The 15,858-nt window shown below is 35.6% G+C and overlaps 3 protein-coding genes across 5 annotated transcripts; 1 reads left to right on the top strand and 2 right to left on the bottom strand.

Annotated features, from left to right (window-relative positions):
* Positions 1–1,317: 1,317 nt before the first annotated feature.
* LOC122315267 lies at positions 1,318–5,864 on the top strand. Of its 2 annotated transcripts, none has more exons than XM_043131089.1 (4): positions 1,318–1,445; positions 2,155–3,765; positions 3,864–4,845; positions 5,431–5,864. In XM_043131089.1, the coding sequence occupies exons 2-4, from the start codon at positions 2,155–2,157 to the stop codon at positions 5,685–5,687; spliced, it is 2,850 nt and encodes a 949-aa protein (XP_042987023.1). In that variant the 5' UTR covers positions 1,318–1,445; the 3' UTR covers positions 5,688–5,864. The 2 variants fall into 2 exon arrangements, with proteins under 2 accessions (XP_042987023.1, XP_042987024.1); XM_043131090.1 differs by having other exon boundaries at positions 5,411–5,542.
* Positions 5,865–6,647: 783 nt separating this feature from the next.
* LOC122315268 (protein DEHYDRATION-INDUCED 19 homolog 3-like) lies at positions 6,648–11,325 on the bottom strand. 2 transcript variants are annotated; one of them, XM_043131091.1, is made up of 5 exons: positions 11,064–11,323; positions 9,867–10,009; positions 8,844–8,921; positions 7,784–8,040; positions 6,648–6,988 (listed from the first exon to the last, which is right to left on the bottom strand). In XM_043131091.1, the coding sequence occupies exons 1-5, from the start codon at positions 11,137–11,139 to the stop codon at positions 6,880–6,882; spliced, it is 663 nt and encodes a 220-aa protein (XP_042987025.1). In that variant the 5' UTR covers positions 11,140–11,323; the 3' UTR covers positions 6,648–6,879. The 2 variants fall into 2 exon arrangements, with proteins under 2 accessions (XP_042987025.1, XP_042987026.1); XM_043131092.1 differs by lacking the exon at positions 8,844–8,921 and having other exon boundaries at positions 7,784–8,034; positions 11,064–11,325.
* Positions 11,326–12,582: 1,257 nt separating this feature from the next.
* Positions 12,583–15,555, bottom strand: LOC122315041 (WAT1-related protein At1g68170-like). The gene is made up of 7 exons (XM_043130734.1): positions 15,087–15,555; positions 14,684–14,746; positions 14,461–14,577; positions 13,941–14,202; positions 13,660–13,818; positions 13,357–13,508; positions 12,583–13,160 (listed from the first exon to the last, which is right to left on the bottom strand). The coding sequence occupies exons 1-7, from the start codon at positions 15,284–15,286 to the stop codon at positions 12,905–12,907; spliced, it is 1,209 nt and encodes a 402-aa protein (XP_042986668.1). The 5' UTR covers positions 15,287–15,555; the 3' UTR covers positions 12,583–12,904.
* Between the last annotated feature and the right edge of the window lie 303 nt (positions 15,556–15,858).

The following is a 15,858-nucleotide window of genomic DNA, read 5'->3' on the forward strand; positions in this document are numbered from 1 at the left end:
GAATTTGAAATAATTGTAGAATCCACTGAAATGACTTGAGATAAAGATATGTTTGTGGTGTGCAAAACATATTTCAATTGCTCGTGACATCACTCTTTGAGAAATTTTAATAGAAATAAAATAAATTTTATAATATTTATTATTGTTATTGTAATATTAGATGTTGAATAATTTTAGTAAAACTCTCCATTTGAATAGTAAAAGTATTTTATTTTATTATTTTAATTTTTATATAAAATATAATAAATAATTTAATTTTTTTAAATTTTAAAAAAATAATAATATTAAAAAAATAATATTATAACAATATTTTATTTAATTTTTATCTAAATTCAAATCATATCATTTTATCTCACTATCTAAACCGCATATAAATACATATTCATTTCCTCATTTTAAGCCCTAGAATTTGGATTCAAACTCAAGAAATAAGAATCTTGATCCTTAAATAAGACTTAACGTACAACTTTGCATCCATGGTTTATATTTAGAAGAAAATTTCCGAATAAACTCAAGTTTATTTTAAATATTATTTATTACAAATATTTTATACTGTAAATAGACTTAGTGTATACTTAAACAAGCCATTTTTGCAGTTAAAACATTACAAATAAATTCCAGCTGAAATTTCATTTCCCTTTTGGTCAGATAGAGATTTGAGCTTTTCTTATTCTTATTTGATTTTGTCTAATTTTTATTTTCCAAGCCTTTTCTCAACCTATATTTAAATGATACAACTAATCTTATATGAAAAATGATTTGTGCAATTTTGTAGTATGCAAGTAGATGCAAGTTTCGCATAATTTTTTTCAAAAAAGTAGATAAATTAAAGATTTACATAAAAAATATCATTTTTATTAATGGATCTTATTATTTTTTTAAGGAGTGCACGAGACTTACATACGTTGGAATTGTATTTAGTATTATTCATTGTTCTATATTTCGCTATAATAATCACAACGTAATTTTATATATAACTGTGAAGTATATAAACGTCGCGTAATCATTTTAAAAAAGAGTGAAATCTATTATTAAAAAATTAATTTTAATCATATAGATCTCATATTTTATTTATTTTTTAAAAATGATTACACAATGGCTATATAATTCACTATTGTAAATATATTTTCTTCTTAAATATTATTAACGATGATGAATAATAATAATAATATTGATGATGTTCTTCCAAGACTACAGTTAGTAGAGGTTTTCGATTGAGGATAAGAAGCTCATGTCCACCGTGGTGTGATGTGCACGAGTGTATTTTATCATTGCCCAAAAGTCAAAAGATAGCGTTCAACTGCTCTTCAAGGTGAAATGGCATTTTCGTAAAATTGCCAAACACGATAATAATTATATAGACAGCACCCTAACTTGCGTAATGATCATTGGCTCTATCCTTTGCTTTTCATTTTTGTTTTCCGGTGCTGTCTTCCTCCTCCCAGGTACTAAAACCCCTTCCTTCTCTCTCTCTCTCTCTCTGGATTTTCTCTCAATACATATATATATATATATATATGATGAATTTATAAGATTGAAGGAATATGAATGAGCTCTATTTTTCTCTGTTTCTTTCTGGATTTCAGATTTTTTTTTTCAAAAAAAAAAAAAGATCTTGGACATATTGCTTTGGGAAATTTCTAATGCTAATGGTGGGTTTCTTTCAAAATCTAAAGTTTTTTCTTTTTAAAGAATTGAAATTTAAATGATTTTTTTTTTTTAATCCAATCTAAAGTTTTATAATTGATTAATTCAGGATTTTTTTTTTTGTTTGAATTCTCACGTATTTTTAATAAATTATGGCAAAATCCCAGGATTTAGATTTATTTTTGTCTCTTTGGGTTTTTTTATATCTATGCTGAAACAGATCGATGATAAGAACTAATTGGGGGGTTGGGGGAGGGGGGGGGGGGGGGGGGGGTTTGTGGGGCTGGTACTTTTTCCATTGTCAGATAGCAGTAGTTTTTACACCTCATTTGAGTGGTAGACCGTAAGCTAGAAACGGAAAAGCTTAAAGTCAAAGAACCTTAGTATTTATTTCCTATATACGTTTTGATTCGATCTCAGTTGTTGGAATTGAACTTGATAATGTTTTTGTGATTGGATTTAAGTAATTGGGGTTTTGGAAATTTGTGTTTTTTGGGTGCACGACAGATGGTGAGGGGAGGGAAGGTTGGTTGCAAGAGGAACTTCAACAGAAGGGTTCGTTCGAAAGACAAGGGTTCCGATGACTCGGATGAGGATTATGTGGTTTCGAATGAAGAAAACGAGTTCTCGGATGGTTGGGACGGGGATTATTGCTCTTCTGTAGATGGGAATGCATCCGAAGAGAGTTTTGGAAGTTTTGTAAAGGACGAGGAGGAAGAAGAAGAAACGTACAAGGAAGATGAAGATGATGATGAAGAATATGATGGAGGAGAAGAAGAGGAGGAGGAGGAGGAGGTGAGGAGGGTTGTTGAACCAAAGGTCAGATCAAAAGCACAAAAGGTTAATTTGAGTCACCAGAAAGGTGGGCCAAAAATAGTGAGAAAGAGGGGAAGAATTATATATGATGAGGATGAAGAATATGATGAAGGAGAAGAAGAGGAGGAGGAGGTGAGGAGGGTTGCTGAACCAATGGTCAGATCAAAAGCGCAAAAGGTTAATTCGAGTCACCAGAAAGTTGGGGAGAAAACAGCGAGAAAGAGGAGAAGATTTATATATGATGATGATGATGATGATGAATATGATGAAGGAGAAGAGGAGGAGGAGGATGTGGAGGAGGTGAGGAAGGTTGTTGAATCAAAGGTTAGCTCAAAAGTGCAAAATGTTAATTCGAGTCACCAGAAAGGTGGGGTGAAAACAGCGAGAAAGAGGAGAAGAGTTATATATGATGATGACAAAGATGGGGATGAGGATTATGAGGTTGAGGAGGAGGAGGAGGAGGAGGAGGAGGAGGAGGAGGATGACGATTTTATGCTGGATGAAGAAGAGGAATTGGGGGGGAGAAAGAAGAAAAATAATATGAAAGTTGGCAAGAGAGGTTGGCAGGAAAAGAGTTCTTTAAGGGGTCAAAAGGGGAAGAGGAAAGCTAAAGTTTTCAAGAAGCCATTGAGAAAGAAAAGAAGAAAGAATGGTGGGTTGAGGAGGCAAGTGCAATATGAGAATGGTTGCAATGGTGGTATTGAGTTCGTTAATAATAGATCAATTGTGAGAGAAAAGAGCAAGAAAAACCCGGGTCCAAAAAAGAGGAGGTATATTGCACGTTCAGATTCAGATTTCGTGTCTTCTGGATCATCAGATTATGACTATACTATTTCTGAGGAAGAGAAGCATACCATCTCTGAAGAAGAGAGACAACAAGTGAGAGAAGCCAGGAAATTCTGTGGAAATTTAAGAAGTAGCTTGAGGAGCTCATCTTTCCCATGTGGAATTCAGGAGGTCGGGGATTTTCATCAACAAAGAAAACCTCAGTTAGGGAAGGGTAAGGAGAAGTTAGAGGAACCTTTGGGAAAGAAGGGTAAGGAGAAGGTGGAGGAAGTGAGGACCGAGCTGGGAAAGCAGGTGTGCGGAATTTGCCTGTCTGAAGAAGATAACAGGAGAGCAAAGGGAACACTGGACTGTTGTTCTCATTATTTTTGTTTTGCTTGCATCATGGAGTGGGCAAAAGTGGAATCTCGCTGCCCTGTTTGCAAGCAGAGGTTCAAGACAATCAGTAAGCCTGCAAGGTCAACTGCTGGAGTTGATTTGAGAGAGGTGCTGATTCCGGTCCCTGAGCGTGATCAGGTATCTTACTGCTTTCCTCTTACTGTGTTTGTGCTTTTTTATTTTTCCTTTCTGGTTGCTTATTTCCGGAACTCAAATGGGTTCACTGCTTTATACAGGTTTATCAACCCTCTGAGGAGGAAGTCAGGAGTTACCTAGATCCATATGAAAATGTGATTTGTACTGAATGCCATGAAGGTGGGGATGATGGTCTCATGTTGCTGTGTGATGTCTGTGATTCACCTGCACACACCTATTGTGTTGGTCTCGGACGGGAAGTACCTGAAGGTAATTGGTATTGTGATGGTTGTAGACCCGTTGCTCTGGCATCGTCAAGTTCCCAAGTGCAAGATCATATGCCTGATCAAAGGACTAGAAGCAACAACATGTCTAATCGACCACCACAATTTGTAAATGTAAGGGAAGGTCTAGATCTCAATTTATTGTCCTCACCTCTTACACCATTTGCCCAAGGATTTGGGAATCTTTCATCTCCCAAACTTCCTGTTGGAGATTCTCGAGCAGCTTCTCCAGTATCTGGAGCAGGGGCACCAACTCTTTCAGGGAGACGCTGGATACATCGTCAAATACAACAACTCATTTCCTTTAATCGAATGAATTCTATGGCTGGTAGAACTGATGGGACTCCAGTGGCTAATTCAAGAGACTTTTCAAGTTCTCATAGTAATCAAGATCGAGACAGGGATACTACAACTCAACACACAAGAGCGCAAGAAATGGGGTCATCATATCATACATTCTTTGAGGATAGGTTACAGGACAGTCCCTCTCCATCATTTCAAAATAGGGATTTCTTTTCCTCGAGATTAAGCTTTTTAAGAAGGCAATCAGCTCAAGACCAGACTAATATGACTACCGAAAGGTCTTCTTTGAATGGAACGTTATGGCCTGAACCTTCAGGGATGGATCCCATACGGGGTTATGAGCAACTCCAGTGCAACAGATCATCAAATATTGGGTCTGATGGTAGTTTGTCACCTTATACAGTTAGAGAGGGGATCGAGCTTCACACAGCTAAAGAACAAGTGCAATCTATGGTTAGAAAACACTTGAAGAACTTGTCCCAAGATATTGATTTAGGTATGCAAATTCTACTTTCTTTTACCAACGTTGTGTAGTCTAAATGTTTAACACTGCAGTTGTAGAGTCTCGTAGTATTAACAAACTCGGTCAGTTGAAGTGAGAAATACTCGTTTCAGAAATACTGAAACAACTCATGCATGGTCAACACAAGAACGTCTTCTGGTATGATTTTCTCGTATGGAAAAAACACTTTGTACTCTCTAACTTCCCGACTTTTTACACTTTGCACCCTGAACTAACAAAACCAGTACATTCACAAAAAATTGACAAATAGTGCATTCGCCCAATTTTGGCCATCTAGATGTTGCCATATTAACTATTTTTCATTCATCTTAATGGTTAAAATTGGACGAGGATGTTATTATTATTTTTCCTTGTACATTGGATGACAATACACCAGTTTTGATAATTTGGGATGCAAAATGCAAAACGCTTGGTAGTTGGAAGGTGCAAAATGTATTTTCTCCTTCTCATATTTGAGGTTGCCATTACTTGTCATATGTTATATATTTTGATACGTTGATCTCTTACCCATGTCATGTTCTCGGAAATGCTCAAACAGGACTTATTCTTTTGATTTAGGTCACAGTACTTTCAAGGACATTGCAAGAAGTTCTACACATACCATAGTAGCTGCATGTGGCATCGAGCATAGGAGGAGCGAGGTTCATTGCCCTGTTCCTCCGCCATCAGTCTGTTCCCACATTGAATTAATGGCAGGTGGACAGACAAGTCTGATGAAAGGTTGCTGCTCTTCTTGCTTCGAATCTTTTGTAGGTGATGTAGTGAAGAGGATCATGGACACAAAAATGCCACCATGGTTGAGCCTAGGCCTTTAGGGGTTGATGCTGCCGGCATGTCTTCTGCACAACCTTTTTTAACTAATGCTAGGAATTAGAGAAGAATCTGTGGATAAAAGTGTTCATAGTGATGATTCATCGACATTTAACATAGAAAAATATTCTTATTGGATCGTGTTAGTGTTAATATACAGATAGAAACCAAATTTTCTACTAGATTCACTAGTTGCGGCGCTAAATTTTTCTCATGGGGAAACCAAAATGGGTGCCTTCTTTACGTCTTTGGTTGTGCTTTTGATACTCCTGAAGGGTAATTTTTTCAGACGATTGCGTTGGAAGGTTATGTCGTTTATGATTCTATTGACAGATAATGTTGATCGAGATTGATTTAAGTTGTCGTTATTTATCCTTGTTACCAGTGCACGACTTTCCCAAGTCCACGATTTAAAGAAGAAAACTTGGTGCGAAGTTACAAAACAAAAGAGGTGATTTTTAGCTGTTGCAAAACCCGTCTAAAACCAGTTCACTAGACGAAGGAAACAAGTACAGTGGCTAACAACGCACGGGTTTTGCCATGGGTTGGAGGATTCAGTACTTGCACGGGATTCTTCAGTTCAAGCTTAGCATCAACAGGAAAAAGAATGAATGAACTTTTCTTATTCTTTTATTTCAACAAACGCAAGGCATCCAAAGACTCTCAACTGAGCAGCTTCTTCCCTTACTACTCCTTACGGGGAGATATGGCCAATTTTAGCCAACTAGCATAAGAACTCTGAGGTTGCATATCCTAAAGTCAGATATGTGGGTTGGGTGCTTAAACTAAACAGGAAACAATGAGGAAGAGGCTGTTTTACAAATAAAGTAGAATCCAAACAATACTACAGAAAAATATATGATATTAAGACCTTTCAGCATCATTACCTTTTCACCGGTTGTCACCAAAATGAATTTCCAAGAAATAAACTAGGCAGATATCAGTAACAAGATGAATGCCATTCATAGGGAGAACTCACTTCTTTACTTTTTAATTTATGACCTGAGATTAAAAGACGTACACAAGTATGTTCAGGCCTAGCGACTAAAGTTATCATGCGACATAAATTACACTCATTCCTACATCTTATTCCACACTCTGTTTAATACATTTGCAGATACACTACAAACAAACCAGACATTGCAGGGCTCTTGGTTGTAATTATGAAGACTACTATGCAGCTATTACAAACTTTCTTCATAAATTGTCATCCAGAATGGTAGACAACAACAGCCCACGAACAAACTTGCATCTCTTTGCCTTCTCTTCCTGATCCTTGATAGACAGCGGAGATGACTGAATATTTCTGTCACCAAAAAAGTAACAGATAAGGCCAGAAAAAATAATTAGTTCAGGCCAATAAGGAAATGGTTTAACACTCTGTAACATGCCTTCTGCAGTTGTGTAGGATGGCCTAAGTTTTACAAATGCTTTTGTAGCATAAATTAATTAACCACATTCATACAGAGAATGATTTGTCATGTTCCACAATCAAAATCGCCTAGATGAATCAAAATTCCAAATTTGTATTTACACATCATGATTGTGTGCACATACGCTTGTGTGTTTCACTACCAATAAACTTTATCATGGTGTTTCTCTTGAACTCAAGATAATAGGTCACGATTATAAGCCAGCTTAGCGAGAGAGGTATTCATCATATTCCATTGAATGCCATTCTAAAATTTCATTCAATGTTCCCTTTGCAAACTGGGAAACAAATGGGAGACAGATTCAACTTGCCTAGTTCTACTGCAAAAAGTCAATCTTAATCAACTTGCATCAATCACATTAAGGCCACTTAATTTTTTCAATCTAGCATACTATATATAAATAAGCTAATGATTCTTTCAGAACCCTAGAACCCTTCTATCAGAACTATTATGGACTCTAACATGTTTGGAAGGATAAGTGTGTGTGTCCGCCTTTCATTTAGAAGAATAGCCTTCATGTCCTACTCCTAGTCCTGTTCTTAGTAATACCATAGAAAAGTAGTTAATTACCTATACAGGTCACATTGACAATGACACGTATCCTAATGTACAAATGAAAATATCTTACTAAAATGGACTGGGAAAAAAGTTGAAACGCAATTACATACCTCTCTGATACTTTATCCTCAGAGCTTTTCTTAACTGAGCCTGCTTCAGTTGAAAGCTGAGGTTGAACACTTTGAAAGTCATCACCCATGGGCAAAATAAATGATGACAACAACGGATCTGGTGCTGCATTGGATGAGGAGATTATACAGGAAGACCCTCCAAAGAGAGACTGGAAGTTTCCTTCTCGCAGTTCTTTCCTCAACAAAGATAGTGTAGAATGCATACCACTTTTACGTGACTTCCTCTTGCGCTGCATGTAAACCACTAGTTAAGGAATTTAGAACATTAAGTCAATTTCTCCTTTAGCAAGTATGATGCAAACATGGTTGTTACCAGCCACAACGTTAAGTAATAGGCAAGAAAAAGCAATCCATAAAACATTTGTATGCAGAATGACTTAGATTCTGGAAATGCAATTGTGGAGTTGAAAAATAAAAATAAAAAATAACCCTCACAACTTGCACTACTTTTAAAGGTCTGCCATTTCATTTTTCCTTTTTGGTTCCAAAAACAAAAGCAGTAGTGAACACAGGAAACTCAGAGGATAAATAAATGGATGTAGCAAGGGGGAAGGGGTGGATGAAAAATGAATAGATGGTCCATTTCTCAAAGGGACTACTCTTCAGAGAAAATGCAGGAACAGAAAATTGGTAACTTGCATCATTACAGAACCATTTAAGTTCAATTAATTTTTATAGATACCGCATAAAAGTTGTTTCTAAACACATGTTCAAGTAAATTCACTTGCAATTAATCACAAACTGATCGAGAAAATGCACGAAAGGATTCCAAGATTTTTTATTTTTTTTTAAATGATGGGGAACCACCCCATGGCAGAGCCCTTTGGACTCACCCATGGAACCTAAACCCACAGAGAGACTAGCACAGCAACCCACCATCATGACCTCCCACTTCAATCGCAGTTTGATCCAAGGGGGAATTGAACCTGTGACATGGGACTCATGCACACAAGTTCGCCCTTACCACTTGGACTAGCCACGGGTGGGTAGATTCCAAAGAATTTTTGTAAACGATAATAATAACTAAAAAAAAGGATATCTTGAATATGTTTCCATGTTGTAGGGTAATGTGAGCAACCATGTCAACCCCCACCCTCATTGCACAAACAGGACATACCTGCAGATAAACAGTCCTTTTTGTCAGCAAAACTAAGGATCAATTAGCACCCTTTGGTTGAAGAAAAAAAAAAGGAATATTTTTGTTCATGCTCTATTTGTCACATAACAAACAAAAAAAGCTGTTAAGCCAGAGCTTTGAGCTTCCATGATCCTAAACTGGGATATCAATCAGACTTTTCAGTAAACAGATTAGAACACTACCCTGAACCCTAATCTGCACCAACCTACCCATATACCACCCAACTGTGGGTTGAAGATTGAAGACACACCATCATGTACAGATGAGGGACTTCTAGGAGCCACTCCTCTACGCTTCTATATATCCCAGAGGGGCTATTGTAGGTTTCCAGAGCTCATTGGTATTGACCAAAAGCCAAAACATATCTCTTATATCGATATTTTTGTTTTGTTTGTCCACTGCTGGATCGTAAGTTTTTTTTATAACGAGTCACTGATGGATTGACAATTGTCCAGTTCATCAAATAGTTTCCCCTGAATCAGCATATGTAGAATTCTAATGCCATGTAGAGCAGTCAAGATCAAGGCAGCTGCTACCCAATATCATGAGTGGAGACCACTGAGACAGCCTAAGTCTCTATATGCTTGTATCCCAACAACTTAGGACTTATTGCATGAATCAATAGCATTACTAACAAAAAACAGATGAATCAATAACCAAATTGAGAAACTACACTAGTTGGAACTTAAAGCTCTGTTAATTTAGTTGAGCAGAACATTGGTTGAAGAAAAAGAATACATTATTATGCTGTTCAATAGCTGCCCCTGAAGAGAAATTACAAGCACAAACTAGCTTTCTAATACCGATGCATACATTGAATATTAAACTTTGAAAAATAGATGTTAAATAAGTTGCAACATTTTACTCGCGTGTAAGTCGTTGCATACATAAGATTGTTATTAACAAACATAAGAGGAGCAATACCCCATTCTTTGCCTCCAAAGGATGCTCATCGTCAATGTGGCAGCACAATCCAACTATCTCGAAATACTCTGAACAAAATGGACATGGAAACTCCTCCCTTGTATCATCATCCCCATCAAGTTCTTCAAAGGCCATGAACATATCTGCAATTCACAACCATATTTCAGTGACTTCAAAAATAATCTTATGCACATGCAATGCAGATCAACTGAACCCCATTTGGTCTGTGGAAAAACTAAGTAAAACCCTTTTTTTTTTTTGTTTTTTTTTTGGGGGGGGGGGGGGGGGGGGGTGTTGGAAGACAAGAAATTCAAGCCAAATGGTTGGGAGTTTTAAAGTTCACTTCTCTTCTACTTCATCATTAATCACGACTCAGAGTTTTAAAGTCCATTTACAAGATACCAAAACACACGCACACTCTTGAAAAACGTAGAGATCCTATTATACCAAACTATTTAAAGCAGTCACTAAATTTAAATTACAAAATTGAGAAAATATGTCATCACTTCCAAAGCATCCAAACAAAACACCCAAAGATTAGTTTAACTCTTCAGAGACCAAACAATTATACCAACCTCTAAAATGTGAACTTTTCATCAACTCCCATATCTATTCAACATATAATTTAAGCTCTAATTCTCCGGTGACCAAAATTTTCCTCATTTCTCACCTAAAAAATAAACCAACAAAAGGAAGAGAAACATCCAGCCCCAGGCCACCTTAAAATTAAATATTTTCCATTCACGACATGCGAATGATAATGTTATTGATGATGGTGATAATCTAAACAACCCTCTTTCGATCGTTAATAAGGCTTAACTTCTTTTTTTTTTGATAGGTAATAAGGCTTAACTTATTAAAAAAATAATATACCGCATCCTGCAATAACCAGAATCTTCCCTTAGTTTCTTAGCTACCAAACAACCCACAGGGTGTGTTACAGACTATATATTCACAGACTTCACTTAAGGTAAACCTTTTCCAGTTCCACATCTAAATAAACACAAATCCAAGCTCCGACACTACCCACCTCCAAATTTCCCCCTTTTTCGCAACCATAAAAACCCGGAAAAAAAAAAAAAAAGAACAAGAAGCGATACTCAGCCTACATAGTCACATAAAAGCAAACCCTCTCCAATTCGCACGTCTAAAACAACCGATAACAAGAGAAAAGAAAAGGTGGTCAATCCAGCTCACCGGATCGTGATTGAAGAGCGGACTGGTACCGCTTCGAAGCGGAAGAGAGACGAGCGCTCCACGAATCATTATCCATAGCTTAATCCCCAACTCCTCTTCTGAATCAAATCGATTCCAAACGATGCCTTTACCCAAAACGCACCGCTTCACCAACAGAATCCTATCTCCTCTGGGTTTAAGATCCAATTCGCCTGAGACGAGGGATAGACAGAAATTGGGTAGGGTTTGAGCTCAGAGGTAAAGATGTAAATGAAATTTCCCAATAAAAGGAAGTGGAATTAATTTACTGCTTTTTTCTATTTTTGCCAAAACAACTCACAAAATTTATTTTATTTTATTTTATTATCTTTCTTATTTAATTTAATTTAATTTCTTTTGGTTTACCCTGCTGTACAACTTTTTACAGTTTTTTTTTTTTGTTTTTTTAACAACTGGTTGTGCTTGGTAAGTGAGATGAAAATTTTGAGTTTAAGATAAAATATTAAAATATTATATTTTAATATTATTATTGTTTTAAGATTTGAAAAAGTTAAGAAAAAGTTAAATTATTTATTATATTTTGTATAGAGATTTGGAAAAGTTGTAATGATAAGATGAGAATTTTAAATTTAAGATAAAAATTTTTATTTACCAAACCGAAACTTCGGCTAGCTCGATGAAATTTGAGCTTGGTCCAATTTATTTATTAATTATTTATAAATATAAAAATTATAATTAATTATTAAATGATATAAATCGATTAAAATTATAAATTCTTATAAAATAATAAACGATATAAAAGTATAAACTCGAATATATATTATATAGTTTTGCTTTTTCTGTTATTTTTATTTTGTTTTTAAGAGAATCTTGGAATTAATAAAATTATTAGATAATAAATATCTAGGAGATAGGACTTAATGGTATCTATATTTAAACGAGGAGGAAAAAAAAGCCAACATATATATTATTCTATAAAATATTTTAAATAAATAAATTTATAAATTGACGTGATTTAATGTATTGATATATTAAATTATAAAATTATTTTTATTATAATAACTGACTACAGATTTATTCTGCCTGGTAGTGTTGAGCTGAAAAGCTTTGGTTAAGTATGCTAAGATATATATAGAGAAGTGCTAATACTGCCGCAAATAGATATTATAAAAATAAATTTATTTATTAATTTATTAAATTAATCTATTATATAATTTTATTAGCTTAATTTGCCGGAGTAAGTAGTACTGATTATTTTATACAGTATCAAAGTAGAAGTACTTCTGAGTTTGAATTCTGTATCTACACATTACATTATTTAATTAATTTTATTATGAATAACACTAATATTGTATTGCTTAGTTGTAAAAGATAATGTTACATGCAGTTATTTTTGCGTATTTTTTATATATTTTATTGATGTGATTGACTATATCAATTTTTTTAATATACAATTAATTATATCAATAGAATGTACAAAAAAATATATAAAAGTGACTGCATATAGAATTTTTGATAAAAAATTATTCATTTTATTGCACATCCAATATTAATACAGTTTTCAGTCAATACAGCTACCCAAGAACGTACTGTAAAATATCCCACTGTAGACATACAGAGTTGAGAGTACACATTGTTTTTCAGGAAAGCAAAACATAATTGATTAATTATTATTGTTCCTTTTGAATGAAGTTTATTGAAAATACTATACTAAATGGGAAAAAAATGGATCCGGCCATCCTTTAATTTCAAGTTTCAATGGGAAAGAATTAAATTCAACGCATGCGAGTCTCCCTGCAATTAATTCCATACCATTTTTTTTTTTCCCGATCTGTAATTAATTAATGATCTCGCGATCGATTTTACTTTTTCAATGAATTGGCAGTAGTACTGCGAGCAATAACATGATGAGAAGCTGGTGGCAGCTGGGTTTCAGTAATTTTAATAGTGTTATGAAGATGATGATCAGCTGGAGAGGTGATAACAATATCAGTCAATGCAGACTGTTCTAATTCTGGGGAGCTGCAGCTTGCTACCTGTGTTTGCTTCTTCGTCTCTTTCCTTTTCCCCCACAAAACCGCGTATAACCCGCACACAATCAGCACAGATCCAAATATTCTGTAATTTTTTTAATAAAAAAAGAAATGCAAAATCAGACTAATTGCAAAAAAAAAAAAAAGAAAAAAAGAGATTTGTCAAAAGTAGTGATCAAAAGAACTTAGAGAGGCCGGAATATTATATGTGCATGCAGATAAATAGTAATATTAATTAGGTTAAGATCATTATATATATATATATATTTATATAAACGTACGTTCCAAGGTGCAAATTCTCGTCCAGAACTAAAGACCCCATGATGGCAACTGAAACAAGCATCAAAGGGTAGAAGATGGAGACATATAAAGGACCTCTCATGTGCACGCACCACGCAATCAAAGTCACCGCAAGTCCTGTTCCTACGATTCCCTGCACACCCAATTAAGTCACAGTTTGTGCGTGCAAGCCTTACACACCCAGATCACTTGTATCTGCTAGCTAGCCTGGTATTCTCTTCTGTTTTTTCTTTTTGAATTAACAAGGATATTTAGGAGGTACAATCCTTAGGACAAGTAAGTACCGAGTAAGAGACTGTAAGAAGCTTGATATTCCAGCCCAACTTCCATTGGCTCCAATCACTCTCCATGCATAGGGCAAAGACAGCAGATTGAATAGCTCCCATCACACACATCAGAGCTGCGGTCGAGTAGTGACACGGATATCTCTCACTCATTTTAGTCTGTTTAATAGCAATTAATCAGTAATTTATTTTATACAAAGTGGGAATCATGAACAAAAGGGTCCTAGCCTCATGAAATTATAAAAAATTAAGAAAAAAATCAATATGTTTTATATAGTCACCTGTATTATTAACCAGGAGGCAAACGACAAACAACTTCCTAGAGCCAATATAGAACCCAAAAGAAGATTTTCCGATTCTGGGGATTCAGCCGAATGTCCTCCGATTTGATGTTGACCGTGATGCAGTAGATCAACATCAGTGGACCATACGTTAATTTCTGCCCCTCTGTAGAAGGTGAGGAGCATAGCCCCACCTATTCCCATTAATGTTCCCAACACTTTAGCCTTCCCTGCAATTGTCCCTAGACTCAACTTCTCCAAACTATTCAAAAATAAAGAATTACCACGTACAAGACGTAATTAATCACCAGAATTTTTTAGCAAGATGCATATTAACATATGGACAAAAATAGTGCTTCGTTGTAGAAAACAAAAACCAAAAGAGCTATTTAATTTATCTACATCAAATTTATTAAAAGTTCGTATTTTTTGGTAAGTTTACTCATGAGGTGCATGGACTACAGACTGCGCACACAGAGAGAGAGAGAGAGAGAGAGAGAGAGAGAGAGAGGTATCCTACCGGAAAGAGACGGCCAGGATGAAGGTAATGGCAGGAACTAAGTTAATCATGGCTGATGCAAATGTTGCTGATGTCAAGGCTATGCTTTCAATATATAAATTCTGAAATAATGTTCCCCTGCAATTAGGGTATCATTAATTCAATCCCTTATGTGTATGCATGCAGCTGAAAATCAAATAGATCAGAACCATTTGGTAAAATAAAATGCATGCAACGTACTTACCCGAATAGCCCGCAAAGAAATGCTTGGAAGAGTACTATCCATGTCAACTTTGGCCTACTATTCCTGCCAATGGCATCTGTATATATTAGCGTCCGGATCCCTTACATGTAAATTTAGATGCATGCGCAAGTGGAATAATTAATTACTCAGATTTTGTACTATCTTCTTCCTTTTTTTTTTTAATTTTCTGTTTATATATGTGTGTGCATGTCTAATGGAATGAATATCAACTTCTGGATTTTTTTTTTTTTTTTTTTTAAAAACTTCCATGGCCTTGCATTCTTTGAGGATGGAAATTATATTATCACGTTGATGGATTGCAACAAAAAAGAACATTAAAGAGAGTCAATTTATTAATACATGCATACATATATATAAATATATATATAATATGCACACATACCTTTCAAAAACGAGAGCGAGAGGGACAACAACAGCAGCAGCGAAGATGAGGCGATAGGTAACGATAACCCTCAAGCTAATTCCATCATTTGCGGCCAGTTTGTAGAACACATTCACCCCAGCAAAGCTAAGCTGAACCACAACCATTAACAAGGCCGGCTTCAGCCCATGCAATGCCTTACAAGTGCGTTCCACTGCCATAGAAGACGTACGTACAGTTTTTCCAGACGAGCAGCTAGCTGAGTTGTAGCAGAAGATGAAGAATCTTTCTTCACCTGCCTTGTTGCTTGTGTATTAGTTTGGAGTTGGAAACTCTGGCAGTTGAGTTTTAAGTGGAAAGAGAGAGAGCGGAAAGGGAAGGCAGGCCGGAGTAGTTGAAGGGTGAGTTAGAGCTTCGTTGGGAAGTGCATGGGTATTTATATTTTGCTGTATCCAACGTTTCGCTTTGGTTGTATTTCCCATGAGCGACACATGAAACCCTGCCAATTTGACACCACTAGTTATTGACAATAGACAAAACAGGAATATTTAGCTGTACCATAACTATGATGAGATTGGTTAAAAATTAAAAGCAGCACAAGAAGCATAATAAAGATATTCACACGTAGGCTTGCAAGTGGAACAAACAAAAGCAGATCAATGAAACTAGGGTTCCTTGAGCAAGAGGGAATTATCCAGATGATACACATGATCATGAACATCCTTAGCATAATTTACAGTAAACAAAATAGCAATGCTGATGCAAGACCCACACACCAAACAGAACTTGGATT

The sequence above is a fragment of the Carya illinoinensis genome, chromosome 7 (assembly GCF_018687715.1).
Source record: "Carya illinoinensis cultivar Pawnee chromosome 7, C.illinoinensisPawnee_v1, whole genome shotgun sequence".
Classification (NCBI taxonomy): Eukaryota; Viridiplantae; Streptophyta; class Magnoliopsida; order Fagales; family Juglandaceae; genus Carya; species Carya illinoinensis.

Excerpts from the sequence above, each read along its gene's own strand:
- LOC122315267 (XM_043131089.1), top strand. The coding sequence starts at position 2,155 with ATGGTGAGGGGAGGGAAGGTTGGTTGCAAGAGGAACTTCAACAGAAGG. Across the intron at positions 3,766-3,863 it reads CGGTCCCTGAGCGTGATCAG|GTTTATCAACCCTCTGAGGA; the intron begins GTATCTTACTGC and ends TGCTTTATACAG. Across the intron at positions 4,846-5,430 it reads GTCCCAAGATATTGATTTAG|GTCACAGTACTTTCAAGGAC; the intron begins GTATGCAAATTC and ends CTTTTGATTTAG.
- LOC122315041 (XM_043130734.1), bottom strand. The coding sequence starts at position 15,286 with ATGGCAGTGGAACGCACTTGTAAGGCATTGCATGGGCTGAAGCCGGCC. Across the intron at positions 14,747-15,086 it reads CTCGCTCTCGTTTTTGAAAG|GAATAGTAGGCCAAAGTTGA; the intron begins GTATGTGTGCAT and ends TGCCATTGGCAG. Across the intron at positions 13,509-13,659 it reads TTCTTACAGTCTCTTACTCG|GGAATCGTAGGAACAGGACT; the intron begins GTACTTACTTGT and ends TTGGGTGTGCAG.
- LOC122315268 (XM_043131091.1), bottom strand. The coding sequence starts at position 11,139 with ATGGATAATGATTCGTGGAGCGCTCGTCTCTCTTCCGCTTCGAAGCGG. Across the intron at positions 8,922-9,866 it reads CTTTGGAGGCAAAGAATGGG|GTATGTCCTGTTTGTGCAAT; the intron begins GTATTGCTCCTC and ends GTTTATCTGCAG. Across the intron at positions 6,989-7,783 it reads GAGGATAAAGTATCAGAGAG|AAATATTCAGTCATCTCCGC; the intron begins GTATGTAATTGC and ends TTTTGGTGACAG.